Source organism: Punica granatum, chromosome 3 (genome assembly GCF_007655135.1).
Source record: "Punica granatum isolate Tunisia-2019 chromosome 3, ASM765513v2, whole genome shotgun sequence".
Lineage (NCBI taxonomy): Eukaryota > Viridiplantae > Streptophyta > Magnoliopsida > Myrtales > Lythraceae > Punica > Punica granatum.
In genome coordinates, this window is record NC_045129.1 from 38,043,652 (window position 1) to 38,057,694 (window position 14,043).

The following is a 14,043-nucleotide window of genomic DNA, read 5'->3' on the forward strand; positions in this document are numbered from 1 at the left end:
TATTATCATTTAATTTCTAATGGTGTATTAACATAGGAATTAGTAAATTTTACCATTTTACCCTTGTTTCTTAGGGTGTTACCAAGTTTTTATATATATAAATATATAGATTAACAATTTGACAATAATTGATTGAAATATTTCTTCATATTTCTTTGAATATTTTTTTATATTAATATATATATTTTATCAATTAGAATATTAACTATTATTTAATTTCTTCGTGGGATATTAACATAGGAATTATTAATAATTTTACCATTTTACTCCTTTTTAATGGGGTGTTGTCAATTATATATATATATATATATATATATAGATTAACATAGGAATTAGTAATAATTTTACCATTTTACCCCATTTATTAGGGTGTTAGCAAGTTTATTGAACCCGTGCGTTGCATGGATTTCAAAAAGAAAATTTTACTATAAGAATTTAAATATGAAGACACTAATTGCTATCGTTTTATAGTTTATATTAGTGTATCGGAAATTTATTTTTTATACTATATAAACTTCAATAGGGTAAATTTCAAATCCATGCTAAATAATATTAGTTGAAGAGTTCGAGCGAATAATTCATGTAAAGTACTTTATATGCATAATCATAGTCATCAATCTAATTTGTAGAAAAATAATTTTTTTAAAATCCTAAAAATTAAAAATTCTTAGCTTTAATTAATGAAAAAATAATCATAAAATCTATAAATTTTTAAAGTTAGCATTGAGCTTATTTTTATTCGCAATCACATTTCATGTATTAACTTGGATAGTGGAAAGGAAGAGATGGAGTTGAAGGGGAATATGCAGTTCCTAACGTAGTCATGGGTCTAAAAGTGGAAGGAGAAATCAACTTACAAGCCCTATACTGAGGATAAAGTAAGGAAGATGAAGGAGGAGTAGTCGTGGTTGAAGAACTGAAAGATTTCCTTACATAAGATTCTTTGATCTTGTGAGATCTTTTCGTAGAAGACATTTTCCATGTAGAAAATCTCTTTAAGAAAATTTGGTAACGAATTAAACTATCCTTTGATAAACTCAATTTTAGAATCAAAACAAGATAAAATTGCTCGCCATCCTGGGAAAATCCATTTATGAACTAAATTTTGAACATCCTTTTGCAATATCTTTTTCGCACTTTTGCAATCAATCCTTAACAAAAACCTTTTATTATACAAGTCATCTTGAAACTTTGAAACACGTCAAATAATTGAGAAAACTTCTTTCTTAAACATGGAATAATTTTCTTGCGGCCCTGTCTATATCCCAAAATAAAACCTTACAATTAATTCCTTGTCAAGTTTTTGCTTTAAAATTTCTCTGTAACCTATATTTGATGCATCGGTTTCTACAACGAGACCAGCCTGAGGATGAGGTGGTCCTAAACATGGCAAATGATGTACCTTTTTCTTAACAATCTGTAGAGCCTTAGTCATTTCTTCAATCCATGCATGAGGATTTTTTCGTTATTTTTGAAATAAAGGTTTGCAAATTATTCGTAAATTTGGAATAAAATCTGAAACATAATTTAAATATCCTAAAAATCTTTGAAGTTGATTTTTGTCTTTAATTTCATCAGAAAATTAATTTGCAAATTCTATAGATCGATATGGGTTTAATCGTGCCTTGGTAAATATCATGATCTAAAAATCTTATCTTAATTTGAAACCACTTCATCTTTGATATCCATTTTTCTTAATGATATGGAAGAATTCGTGAAGATGCTTAAAAGTGTTGATCAATATATTTCAAAAATATCAAACGTCATCTATATAAACTATGCTAAATTCTGTGTGTGGATTGAATATGTCATTCATTATGTTTTGAAACTTTGAAGGGGCATTTTTCAATCCAAAGGGCATAAAATTCCATTCTTAGTGTCCAAAAGGTACCGTAAAAGTTGTTTTTATATCTATCTTTTTCGTCAATCTGCACTTGCCCAAATCCTGATTTCATATCATAATTTGAAAAGATTTTTGCGTGATAAAGTCTTTTTAATAAATCTCTTTTATTGGGTACGGATACCGTATCCACTTTAATACCTCATTTAAATGTTTATAATTTATTACAACCTAGGAGCTCCTCTCTCCATTTCCGCTTGATTTTGTACATAAAACGTCGCGCAACTCCATGGAGATTTACTTTTTCATATTAATCCCTTTTCAATAAATCGTCAATTTCTTTCATGCAAAATTTCAATAGTTTTTTATTCATTTGAGTTGGTCTAGCTTTTGTAGGAGTATTTCTTTCATTAAAATCCTTTTCATGAGGTAATGAAACTATGTGATGTTTCCGTTGCCAAAAAGCATTGGGTATAGTAGAGCATATTTCTTTTACAAATTTTTCTTGTGAATTTTTTTATTTTATCCTGTATTTCGTTTTTCGTAAGCTGCTACTCTATCCTTTTTCCCTTTATTTCTTCATTCAAATAATTTAAATGATTTTCCTTTACCTTAATTAGATTTATTGTTTTAAAAATTGAGCTGCTTTGTAAAGTTAAAATCTCTTTTTCTTTGGTTAAAAAAATTGAAGAATAGGGAAAAAATAAAAATTGTGTTATTGACTTTTGTTGTGTAGTGAGTAGAGTTAAAATTAGAGTTAAAATTTTAAAAACCGACCTTAAAACCAAACGGACTGTAAAAATTCAAAACGGAGTGGTTTTCCCAAAAATATTAGTACTGATTCCTTTAGTCGTTGCTTGTAAAGGATATAATTGCATTAAAAATGGCATACCCAAAATCATTCCTATGAAAATATCCTTGACCAAAATAAAAGTTGTTTTAAAACAATATTCTTTTTTACAAATATGAGCTTTTGAGATTTTATAATTTATTTTTAATCTCGATCCATTTGCACCATAAAGCCTTTCAGTAGTTTTTTCGTAATACTTTGTAGGTACTATCCCTTCTTGTAGAAAATTCATATCCACTCCAGTATCTAGTAAGGCTATAGTGTGAAAGAAATAATCATAAAATCTATAAATTTTTAAAATTAGTATCAAGTTGATTTTTATTTTCAATCATATTTCATGTATTAACTTTCGTGATTTTGAATAATTTTTTATAAAATCGGTTCGATGTGAGATTTCTCTATTGAACATTTATAAAGCTAAAAATGATTTAAAAAATTTATTTTAAAATTTCAAATAATTCCCACTTTCCTTAAAATTATGAATAATTATTTACTAATGAAATCCTTATAATTATGAAAATTTATTTACTTATGAAACAATGATAAGTGATTAATATATTTCTTTAATGATAATAATAATTATTTAATTTTTATATTGTATATTAATATTAAAAAATTTACTGTTAGATATATTTATTTATCTATTTGTAACAATATTTATTATTGTATTTCTATATTGCATATTAATTTATTAAGATATTTACCATTCTACCCCTATTAATTAGGATGGATACATCTATATATATATAGATATAGATTAAGTGTTGCTATATCCTCCTAATAATCAACCTAATTCAAAATTCTACTCAAGAAAGGATAATAATAAAGTTTTATATATATATATATATATATATATCGAATAGACATTAAGTTATGTTGTAGAGACAATTGTCTATGCAAGACACAGCCTCATACCTCACGTAAAGGCAATTGCCGAGTCAAAGTAAACGAGACCCCATTTGGTTAAATTGATGGGGATTGGGCCCAACCAAAGGAGAGCATCTAGAACAAGAACAAAAGCATGCATACATAGATCGATCATTGATTATGAGTTTCTAGATGTGCTTATGTTTCGCAGAATCTCTCTGGACCTTTTCTCACGTATGAGGAATGATCAATCATAACAACATTTCCAGGTCTAGTCTCCTCGAAAGAAAGAAAATTATCAACAGCCACACAAAATTCAGTTGTCGCTTTCAATTTATGTCCTTAAAGAACATGGAAAATTAAACCTCTTCAGAAAGACGAAGCAAGGACTAGTTCATAAATAGCGACATTTCAATGCAATTCTAGAATAGTATGTTCAACTCGGGCCACCAACATGTACATATGTTACCCTTTGAAATGTAACGTTTCGATGAACATATTGGGCATTTGGCCAGACGCAAAGAATAATCAGAGATAAGGTCGGATACTTATGTCTGAAGCATCGGAAAGCAAACTTCAGTCGGGTAAATCACTTCATGTAAATTAGCTTAAATTGATAAATCGTCGGCATACTAATCGATAAAGAATCTTATCTCACATAAGTAGATAAGCTAAAAAAATGAGTACATATATATCTGATTCCATAATTTACAGCTTCCTTGCAGTTTAATAAGGTGATATGATTTCACAATTATATGGTTTTTAATATGTATAAGGCAGGACTTTTTCTGACGGTAAAATCTAAAAAGGAATCAAATTAAAATGAAAAGATTCCCTTTCCTTTACTTTAATTGGTGAAGCTAAATCAGAAACGTGTTGAATGTTTGCTCCGGTCTCGTTGTGGTTCTCTAACTGTGGAAAATTCCAATTGAATTTGCTGCTTATACGTATATTCCTATTCGACAATGACGTGGCGTACCAATCTTAAGTCATATATATCAAGTCATCTCTCCAACAAAAAAGAGCACTGAACTGTTGGAAAGTGTGGCACCTGCATATGATGTATTAATAATATTAATTATTATTTTTATTAGTTTAATTAATTAATTAACACTTAACCGAGGATAACGATCGATGACTTAAATATCAATTAATGATACTTGATCAGGAGATGCCGATGTGAATTAACGGATTCAACAGTACGCATGTGCTTGACCATATGCATGAGTTGTCGGGATGCAAAGGGATTTCAGATTTGCGGTATCGACTTCGGACATATATCAGGAATTTCCTAATCCCTTTTTCGACCTAATATTTAATATGAAAACAATTGATATTCGGATGAAAGTGATGACTTGAAAGGGGAAGGATTAAATGGTGACGAAGTAGAGAAGTGACAAAAACTTTATAAAAAAAAAAAAAGCTACTGTGAGTTTTATCAAATTCATACTTAAGCAATTCATAATTAGCTCTATGATGGGTGCCAAATTGACGTATTTTTCATGTAAATATATATCAAAACTGCAAATCAATTTTTTCCGATTTTACTAGAGAAAATCTACTTCAAGCCAGTTTTTAGCCGTATATAAATTTTCTTTTGTGGATAATTTACTTGTCTATTTTTTCATTGATATTTGAAGTTCTTAATTTGATTCCTACTCTATCTGAAATCTCCTGTATCACTTCGTCGTCTACATAGACATTCACCTCAGTATATCGAATCAACTCTGTCTCTCTTACTTATGAGAGAAGATATTGTATGTAATTGGCATATCATGTGATATTGTGTCATCAAAAACATAATTTCTTTTAAGAGTAATTTCTTTGTCAAGAGTAATTTCTTTTATGATATTTCTATATATCACTAGGTATTATGAATACTTATTGACTTGTAATAATTAATGTGACGTGGTATATGCGGCTTTCTCATCTTGTGGATGGATGATGTCCTATATATATATATATGGGGCCCCACCGTTGGTTGGATTAAGGTGGCTGATTTTCTTGATGTGGAAATGGTGATAACGCAAGAATCCACCTAGAGACCTCCGTAGTTTAACATCAACTGGATTAAAGGATAAGTATAGTTGCCAAAAAGTGTGGTGTGAGTAGGTAAGCGTATGGAGGAGACTTGGAGGATTGAAACAATATAATGACATGACAACTAATCCGAGGATTGTGTTTTCCGATTATACTTTATGCGCTCACCTTGGGATGAATTCGAGTTTTGCATGTAATTAGTACACTAACGATAGTTGTTGAATACAAAATCTCATGGTTTTGATCGGTCTGCTATTCACTGGCGAGTTTTCTTGAACAAATAGCGATTTGACGACTTATATTAGATGGTTGTTATATTATTTCAAGAAGCTCATGCAAACGATTTCCGAACTATATATTTAATAATGCCAACAAGCAATTAGAAACATAGATAGGATTGATAGTCGGAGATTTGAGACAGAAGATTGCCTAAGATTCCAATATATATTACCGCATTCCATTATCATTACTACAAAAAACACGGGTACATGATTAACTGGCGGAATGTATTATATACTCGTTCTAGGCTACCGTACGACTGATTGTTCCTCTTCTGCAACACAAATTTTAGGGTAGAATGTACAATTTTTGTCGAACATTTATTGTTGCTTTTGATAACGAAGTAAAATTTGATTTAGTTTGATTTTATGAGATAAAAAAAAAGTAATTAGACAATTTTATTATTAAAATTGAAAAAAGAGATAAAAAAGTAATTATTGTATTGTTGAATTTAAAAAAAAGTAATAAATAGTTATGAGAATTTAATATTAAAAATTAATTGTAATAATAAATATGAAAAAAATATATGAAAAAATTTATTATTAAATTGAAAGTAAAAATAAAAATAAATCATGATTATATTGTTGAATTGAGAAAAAAAAAGAACTTAATTTAAGTTAAATTTAAACGGAGCGGATATTTATTTAACAAAATAGAATCCAAGTGGAATATATAAAACAAGAAGAATCTGAAATGTGGGTCCCAAACGGACAAAGGAAAATAAAAACCGGGAGAGTCACCAGCTGCCAATAAAACAAAGGGCTGCCTTCCTGTCCTTACTCTATAGCTCGCGGTTTCATCAACATGCATTCCTGTGGGACCCTAAAAATATTTTGTAATGGCAATTTATTGATTGAAGAAATAATTTTAATCACAGGTTCTTCATTTGTTCATAGAAATATTTATTAGATCCCGACACAGATCCATCAATTTCTACACATTATCAGAGATGATAGTCATTCTGAATAAATTGACAACTCTCGATAGAGCATTTAAGAGTACTTGAAAAATAATGTAAGCGTGTTCACTGGAAAGAAAAAAAAAAACAGAGAGTAACATGATGGTCATAGTCAAAGGCATCTTGGCAATTTTTAAGAAGAGAATTTGATGGTGTTGTAATGGCTCTCTAACATTTGGACTATCAAATCTGCATGGAGAAATTTGGAACTTAATTACATCATTTTCAAGGTTTAACATCTATCAATATGTGGAGGGTGGATATACATAAAGCAATAGAAGGTTCTTATTTATACACTAGTAATAATTAAATCTTTTTCCTTAAATGAATAAGTTGAAATATTTACAAACAGCGTGTTTTTGCATGTTACTGTTCGATACTATGAAAATGTAGGTCTTACCGTTCCCTAAGATAGTAGGATATTCAATCAAGTACACGCCACGACAAATTTTCGACAATAATTTATAACGGAATGCATGGTGTGGATTTAAATTCGTTTCTAGTCGTACGCCATGGGTTAATTGTTATATGGAAAAGGTTAAACGACAGAAAAAGCCAGAGAAAAACTCCCACTTGTGGGAAAGGAGGAAATTTCAAAGGTGGTTGGAAAATATTGTAATATTGTCGTGTGGGTTTTATTTAATTTGTATATATTTTCTGTTAAATTTTTTTTCCAAGAATTCTAAAATGAACGTAGCCAATAAAGACAAGCCAAAAGTTGGGGAAGACCGATCAAATCAAATCAATTCTGGTAAGACATTATGGGAAGAGGAATTATTTCTTGTTGATTGAGCCATTTCTTATCCTAGTGGCAATAAAGAATTTTCTTTTGCTTTTCTTTTCTTATTTTTTTTTAATTTTTTCAAATCATTAACTATTATATTTTTTCATGTTACAGCTATCATATTTTTTTTCTGGAATTTTATATTGACACTTCTATGGTGATAGAATCAGATCTTGTGGTTAGCATGTCGTTGAAATATAAACTCACAGACAGTCACACGCTAATATCAGGTCACGGAAATAATAATTTTACGTAGATAATCGCCCTAACCTACTGTACCAAACTTGCCCGCCTTCAATTGAGCTGCACACCAGTATCAATCAAAATACTTCTCCAAAAATGGTTGCAAAATGTTTCAGTTCTTGGGAAAGAAAGCGCGTTCTGTACCAAAGCTTGGAATGGCCTTAGGTCATCGACAACTTTTTAAGGAAATGCTATGAGGTCTTCACCTCGATTTTTAGTTACTTTTGCTTGTAGTCTTGGGGCTTATGCACCACATCTAGCACAAAAAAGGATGTTCCAATTGGCAGATATTTGCGAAATATTGCAATTATATATGTTAATATATGGAAGGGTAAAAACTAAAGAGGGTCGAAAAAGGAATAGTAGTAAAGGGAAATAAATGCCAAAACGTGAAGAAAGGGGAATTGTGGGAAAGGAGGAGAAAAGGGCATATGCTTGAGGAGTTCAGCAGAAATATAATTAATAGCAGCCAAATCCTGGAGGGGGGAATGACCTTGCAAAAACTATTAACACAATGTCATGACGTGAACCCATCAACCGAAAAGTGATTGGTTGATCATACATCACTATGTGATACGAGGAAGTATCAATCAAATTGTATGAAATTAGAGATTTGATAATAATCATTCGGATAATTATCATAATTATTTTTCATTAAAAAATTCTTATTGATTATTTCTTATTATATAATTTAAAGTAAGATCATTTAAAATTTTCTCCATCAAATTATTCAGTCTATGAACTTCTTCCCCTAATAATTAATTAATTTGTTATTATCTTATGGAGCCCCAAAACTGAACTGAAGAAATATATATATATATATATATATATATATATATATATCCGATACCCTCTTATTCAAGAGAAGATATTTCATGCACATGTCGTACGATAGTGAATGTATGCGCAAATTATGGTGATTCTTGAAACTTTTTATTTATTAGCCTATTACTTAACTGATCGTCAAGATATTTCATGCGCATGTTGTATTATAAGTAACTATATGTATATATATATGTATAGTGGTAATTTCGAAGTATTATATATCATTCCATTACACGGTCGTAAATCCTGGCACGCAATATATGAAATATATTTTATATTTCCTTAATCCAAACACCTCGAAAGCCACTCTCCCTATATCTCCTTCCTGGATAGCTGGCAGTCCCTTACTCACCATATACCCTTGGTCGGTTGACCCCATTTAGTCCCCCATACCAATGGAATATATCTGCGACAAAATTAACAATTTGGTCCCCGAAATATATACATCATGGCAAGTTCGTCCCGAAAATAAAATATGTGTACAAATTGGTCCGGACGTTGCAAACATTAGGACGAATTGGTCCTTCCGTTTGAAAACATGAGAAGTCCCTGACGGAACTTCATGAAGATGGCGTTAACGGCCACTGTTCATCATCCCTCCCGTTTACTTCTTCCTTCCTCCCGCCCGAATTGTCCCCTGTTTCTGCTGTCTTCCGCCAAAATTCAATCAAACCCTAATTACGCTAGAAATCTTCAAATTCTGGACAACGGCTCAAATTCGATCAAGCTAGCTTCGTTATGAAATTGAGAGTGTCGGCCGTGAGGATCGTCGAGGAGAGCATCGGCCATTTGCTTCGCCGAAATCGAGATCGTCGAGGAGAGCATCGGTTCCCCATCCTCTGGTATAAATACTCAAGTCACCTGTCTATTTCCTCATAAGTTGTACAAATCCCCTCAAACATTACTCTTAACGTCACAGGGTCTCCCTTGATCTCATATACATAATTCTTTTGTCCTTCTGTTGTGGTGAAGGCTCTATTATTTTTCTTCCTCCAATCATGATTGCAGTAAGTATAGAACTTACATGCGCATTGTTTATTGTTTTGAACATGTAAAATAGTCTTCTTCAGCTTACAACTATGATGGCATGTCCGGGGCAGCAGGGCATCCTTTCCGTCTTAGACTTTGATTGCAAAACAATAAAAAATAATTCACTACGCAAGACTTTGTCTGCTCATATGTTGTCCAAAAAATGGTTGCCAGAGAACAAACTCTCTGTTTTTTATTCTTACTCACTAGGCGATAGACAAGATCAAGAGGATGAAGAGAGGAGAGTTCTTGAGGATCAGAGCAGAGTGGATAGCAGTTGGAGCTCTATGCTAACTCAAAAGGCCGAAAATGAAGAGCCCACCAAGTCTTCACTTCTGCCTCCATATGTTCACCCTCTTGGGAAGAAGTCTGCAAGTTCTTTGAGCAGCAAGAGTCTCGAGGTTTGTACTGAGAGCCTTGGTTCTGAGACAGGCTCCGAGAAGTTCTTCCCATCTTCTTCCTCAGAGTTGGAATGCACCATCAGACAGGAAGGTGAGGATCTCGACGCTGGCGAAGCAAATGGTCGATGCTCTCCTCGACGATCCTCACGGCCGACACTCTCAATTTCATAACGAAGCTTGATCGAATTTGAGCCGTTCTCCAGAATTCAAAGATTTTTAACGTAATTAGGGTTTGATTGAATTTTGGGGGAAGAAGAAGGAAACGGGAGGGATGCTAAACAGCGGGCATAACGCCATCTTCATGAAGTTCCGTCAGGGACCTCTCATGTTTTCAAACGGAAGGACCAATTTGTCCTAACGTTTGCAACGTCCGGACCAATTCGTCCTAACGTTTGCAATGTCCAGACCAACTTGTACACATATTTTATTTCCGGGACGAACTTGCCGTAAGATGTATATTTCGAGGACCAAATTGTCAATTTTGTCATATATCTGCCCCATACAATATATATATACATATATACATATTTCCATATTGTCGTATTTATACTTTATATATATCCAAAAACTGCGGAAATATTATTAAAATAAATAAAAAAGAATAAGAAAAAAAAAGATCCTCCCACCCCCCAATCCGTTGTGTATATATACACACATATTTTCAATTCTCCATCTTCAAGCAGGACTCGTCTTCCTCTTCTTCGGTCTTCCTCTCATTCTCTGAGAAACAGAACAACCATATTCCAAAGAACATCAAGATGGACGGAATTTGCATCGAAGATAGCACGACGACCGACTCCACCACTTCCCCCCTGAACCCCTCCTTGAAGTCACCCCCGGAGAGCGTGGTCTTGGACTCGGACAGCGGGCCAGAGATCGAGTCGAGGAAACTCCCATCATCTCGATACAAGGGGGTTGTCCCACAGCCCAACGGCCGGTGGGGCGCCCAAATCTACGAGAAGCACCAGAGGGTCTGGCTCGGGACATTCAATGAAGAGCACGAGGCTGCCCGGGCCTATGACGTGGCGGTCCAGCGGTTCCGTGGCCGGGATGCGGTCACCAACTTCAAGCCCTTGTCTGAGACCGAGGATTCGGAGCTGGAGTCTGCCTTCTTGAGCTCCCACTCGAAGGACGAGATAGTGGACATGCTGCGGAAGCACACGTACAAGGACGAGCTCGAGCAGAGCAAGAGGAACTTTTGCTCGGCTGGCGGAGAGGGAACTTGCCAGGGAGCCAAGGGTTTAGGTCCATCCCATGTGGGGAAGGCCCGGGAGGTGCTCTTCGAGAAGGTGGCGACACCGAGCGATGTGGGGAAGCTGAATAGGCTCGTGATCCCAAAGCAGCACGCCGAGCGGCACTTCCCCGCGAACAGCTCTACGGCCTCAAAGGGGCTGCTCCTCAACTTCGAGGACAGAGCAGGAAGGGTGTGGAGGTTTCGGTACTCGTACTGGAACAGCAGTCAGAGCTACGTGCTCACCAAAGGGTGGAGCCGGTTCGTGAAGGAGAAGGGCCTGAAGGCCGGAGAAGTGGTCTGCTTCCAGCGGTCAACTGGGCCTGACAAGCAGCTGTACATAGAGAGCAGGCCGAGGTGCAACACGCCAGCAGGCCCGACTAGCTCATCCCCGGCCGGCCAGCCAGTGCAGATGGTTCGGATATTCGGAGTGAATATCTTCAAGTTGCAAGGCAATGGTGGTGGAAATCCTGTAGATAGTAATGGTGGTAGTCGTAGTAGTAGTGTAAGTGTTAGTGGAGCTGCAGGTTGCAGTAAGGGGAATAAGAGAATTAGGGAGGTAGATTTGCTGTCAATGGAGTGCAGCAAGAAACAGACGGTCATTGGAGCCTTGTAACAGTCGTTTTTCACTTTTTTTTTTGCTTTGCAACCTTTTCTCTGTCTTTTTTGGTTTTAATACTTTTTTTTTTTTAATTTTGGAATCTTGTAGATTTGTATGAAAGGGGGAAATGGGGAGGAAGGTGTAGTAGGGGAGTGATTTGCAATTTTGCATGCAAGTTGCAAGATGGGTGTTGGGGGAAAGGAATTGTATATTCCAAGACAAAAGGGCCGCATGGACAGCTGAAATTAGGTTCAGGGAAAAAAAGAAAAGCAAAGAAAGAACGATAAAAAAATGTGAAGGGGAAAGCAAAAGAAAGAAATGGATTACTGTCAATTTATGATCTTTCTTCATTAGCTAAGCTTTTGATTTATCACCGAGGTCTAGTGGCTGATGATAACAGCTAATCGGGTGATCAGTTTTCTTAACACTCCGAATTTGAATCCCATTCCATGCAAAATCGCACTTCTCCTGATATAAGAGTTCTACGTGATGCCAAGAAAGATTATAATCGGACATACCTAACGTTTTAGTTGGGAGTTGCGACCTGTGAAAGCAGATATACTGATCAATACTCCGAAGAGATGTGACTGTCCATTAATTCGAACTCTTATTTTTATCAGCTATACTGATCAATATTATTATTATTATTATTATTATTATTATTATTATTTAAAAAAAACGAAGCTTTGATATCTCCTTCCTAGCTATTTTCCTCATCTCATGGACCTACTAAGGTGGATGGTTGGCCTAGTGGCAGAACAGTTGCTTCCTCCATGTATTCTAAAGAATTCTTTGGTATTCATGAGTTGGAACAACAAAGAATTCTTTGGTATTTGAGTTGGAATACCCATTGCACATTAGTTTAAAAATCTGATTGGTGTCTATGTAGTGAAAGGGTGATTCGTCTTTCACTTTGCAATCTCTATTAGAATTCTGGCGGTAATACTCTCGTGGGATCGTCTTCCTTATGGGCAGATAAACGAGATGCATTTATTCTTGACAACATGAACAACATATATGTATTTGCTCGCACTTTGGAATATAATTCATTTCCAGTCGATGGTCAGAGTTTGTCACGTGTTAGGTTTTCTTTATTTGTATACATTAAATAACATGCCCACGTTATGGGTGGATTTTTTTAATGTTTCAAACCAATATGTTTGAAAAAAAATTGTCAATGGGGGTTAGCGTGATCCGTTCTTTTTTTATTTTTTTTTTGGTAAGCAAACTCTCATTACTACCAAAAAGTCAGATACAGTGTGAGCGACTCACCCAAGATCCACCCCTGTCACCTCAAAAAAATAAAAGATATATACCTCCCCCTTAACAGCAAAATTGCCTAATGCTCCCCATCAACAACACACATAACTTCATTTTTGTAGATCCTATTATTATATTGCTCCCTCCATATCCAATAAATGTAATGAGTCCACATAAGTTTCAGTCAAATAACATCCAGCTTTTGGCCCTTCGAAGAAGATATTCAGCCCAGCTCAAAAATGCAAATCCACTTGCTGCCTTCGTCAACCAATCCGCGATAACAGCTTCTCCAAACTCCTTGTGTAATGCGACAAGTGAAAAACAAGTGATCACGAGCTTCCAAGCATGAACAACAAAATTCACACTCCTCAGATGATAGCTCAATTTTCCACCTACTCAATCTATCTTTAGTGCTCAATCTATCAAGGATACACTAACTAGTAGTTAAATGTATTTGGAATTTTTAATAATTCGAAAGTTAAAAAAAATTTGTTCAATTTAATAAATATATTTTCAAAAATACTTCCAACGGCTGTTTTAGGTGAGGGAGAGAAGAAAAAGAGAGAAAAGGAGGGAAAAAGAAAGGAATTGGGTGGTTATTTTGTTAAAAAAAAAATCGGTTACAAGGGAAGCTTATGGGTATTATACAATAAAATAGAAATTCTATATAAGTAATAAAGTCTCACCTGAATATCGAATCTGGAATATTTTGATTACCATAATCTTGATCGAAGAGTGAATAATTAACCAAATTTATGGCTACACGGATAAAAACAAAAACTGAAAGTCACACTAAAGAATTTGATTGATACATCCCATTTCTATACTAATCGAT

The 14,043-nt window shown here is 34.3% G+C and overlaps 1 protein-coding gene across 1 annotated transcript; it reads left to right on the forward strand.

The window, feature by feature from the left end:
- Positions 1-10,773: 10,773 nt before the first annotated feature.
- Positions 10,774-12,373, forward strand: LOC116200128 (AP2/ERF and B3 domain-containing transcription repressor TEM1-like). The gene has a single exon (XM_031530843.1). It carries the CDS (start codon positions 10,875-10,877, stop codon positions 11,961-11,963), a length of 1,089 nt encoding a protein of 362 aa, XP_031386703.1. The 5' UTR covers positions 10,774-10,874; the 3' UTR covers positions 11,964-12,373.
- The last annotated feature ends 1,670 nt before the right edge of the window (positions 12,374-14,043 follow it).

What these genes read in the sequence shown, in the direction of transcription:
- LOC116200128 (XM_031530843.1), top strand. Translation starts at nt 10,875, where the DNA reads ATGGACGGAATTTGCATCGAAGATAGCACGACGACCGACTCCACCACT.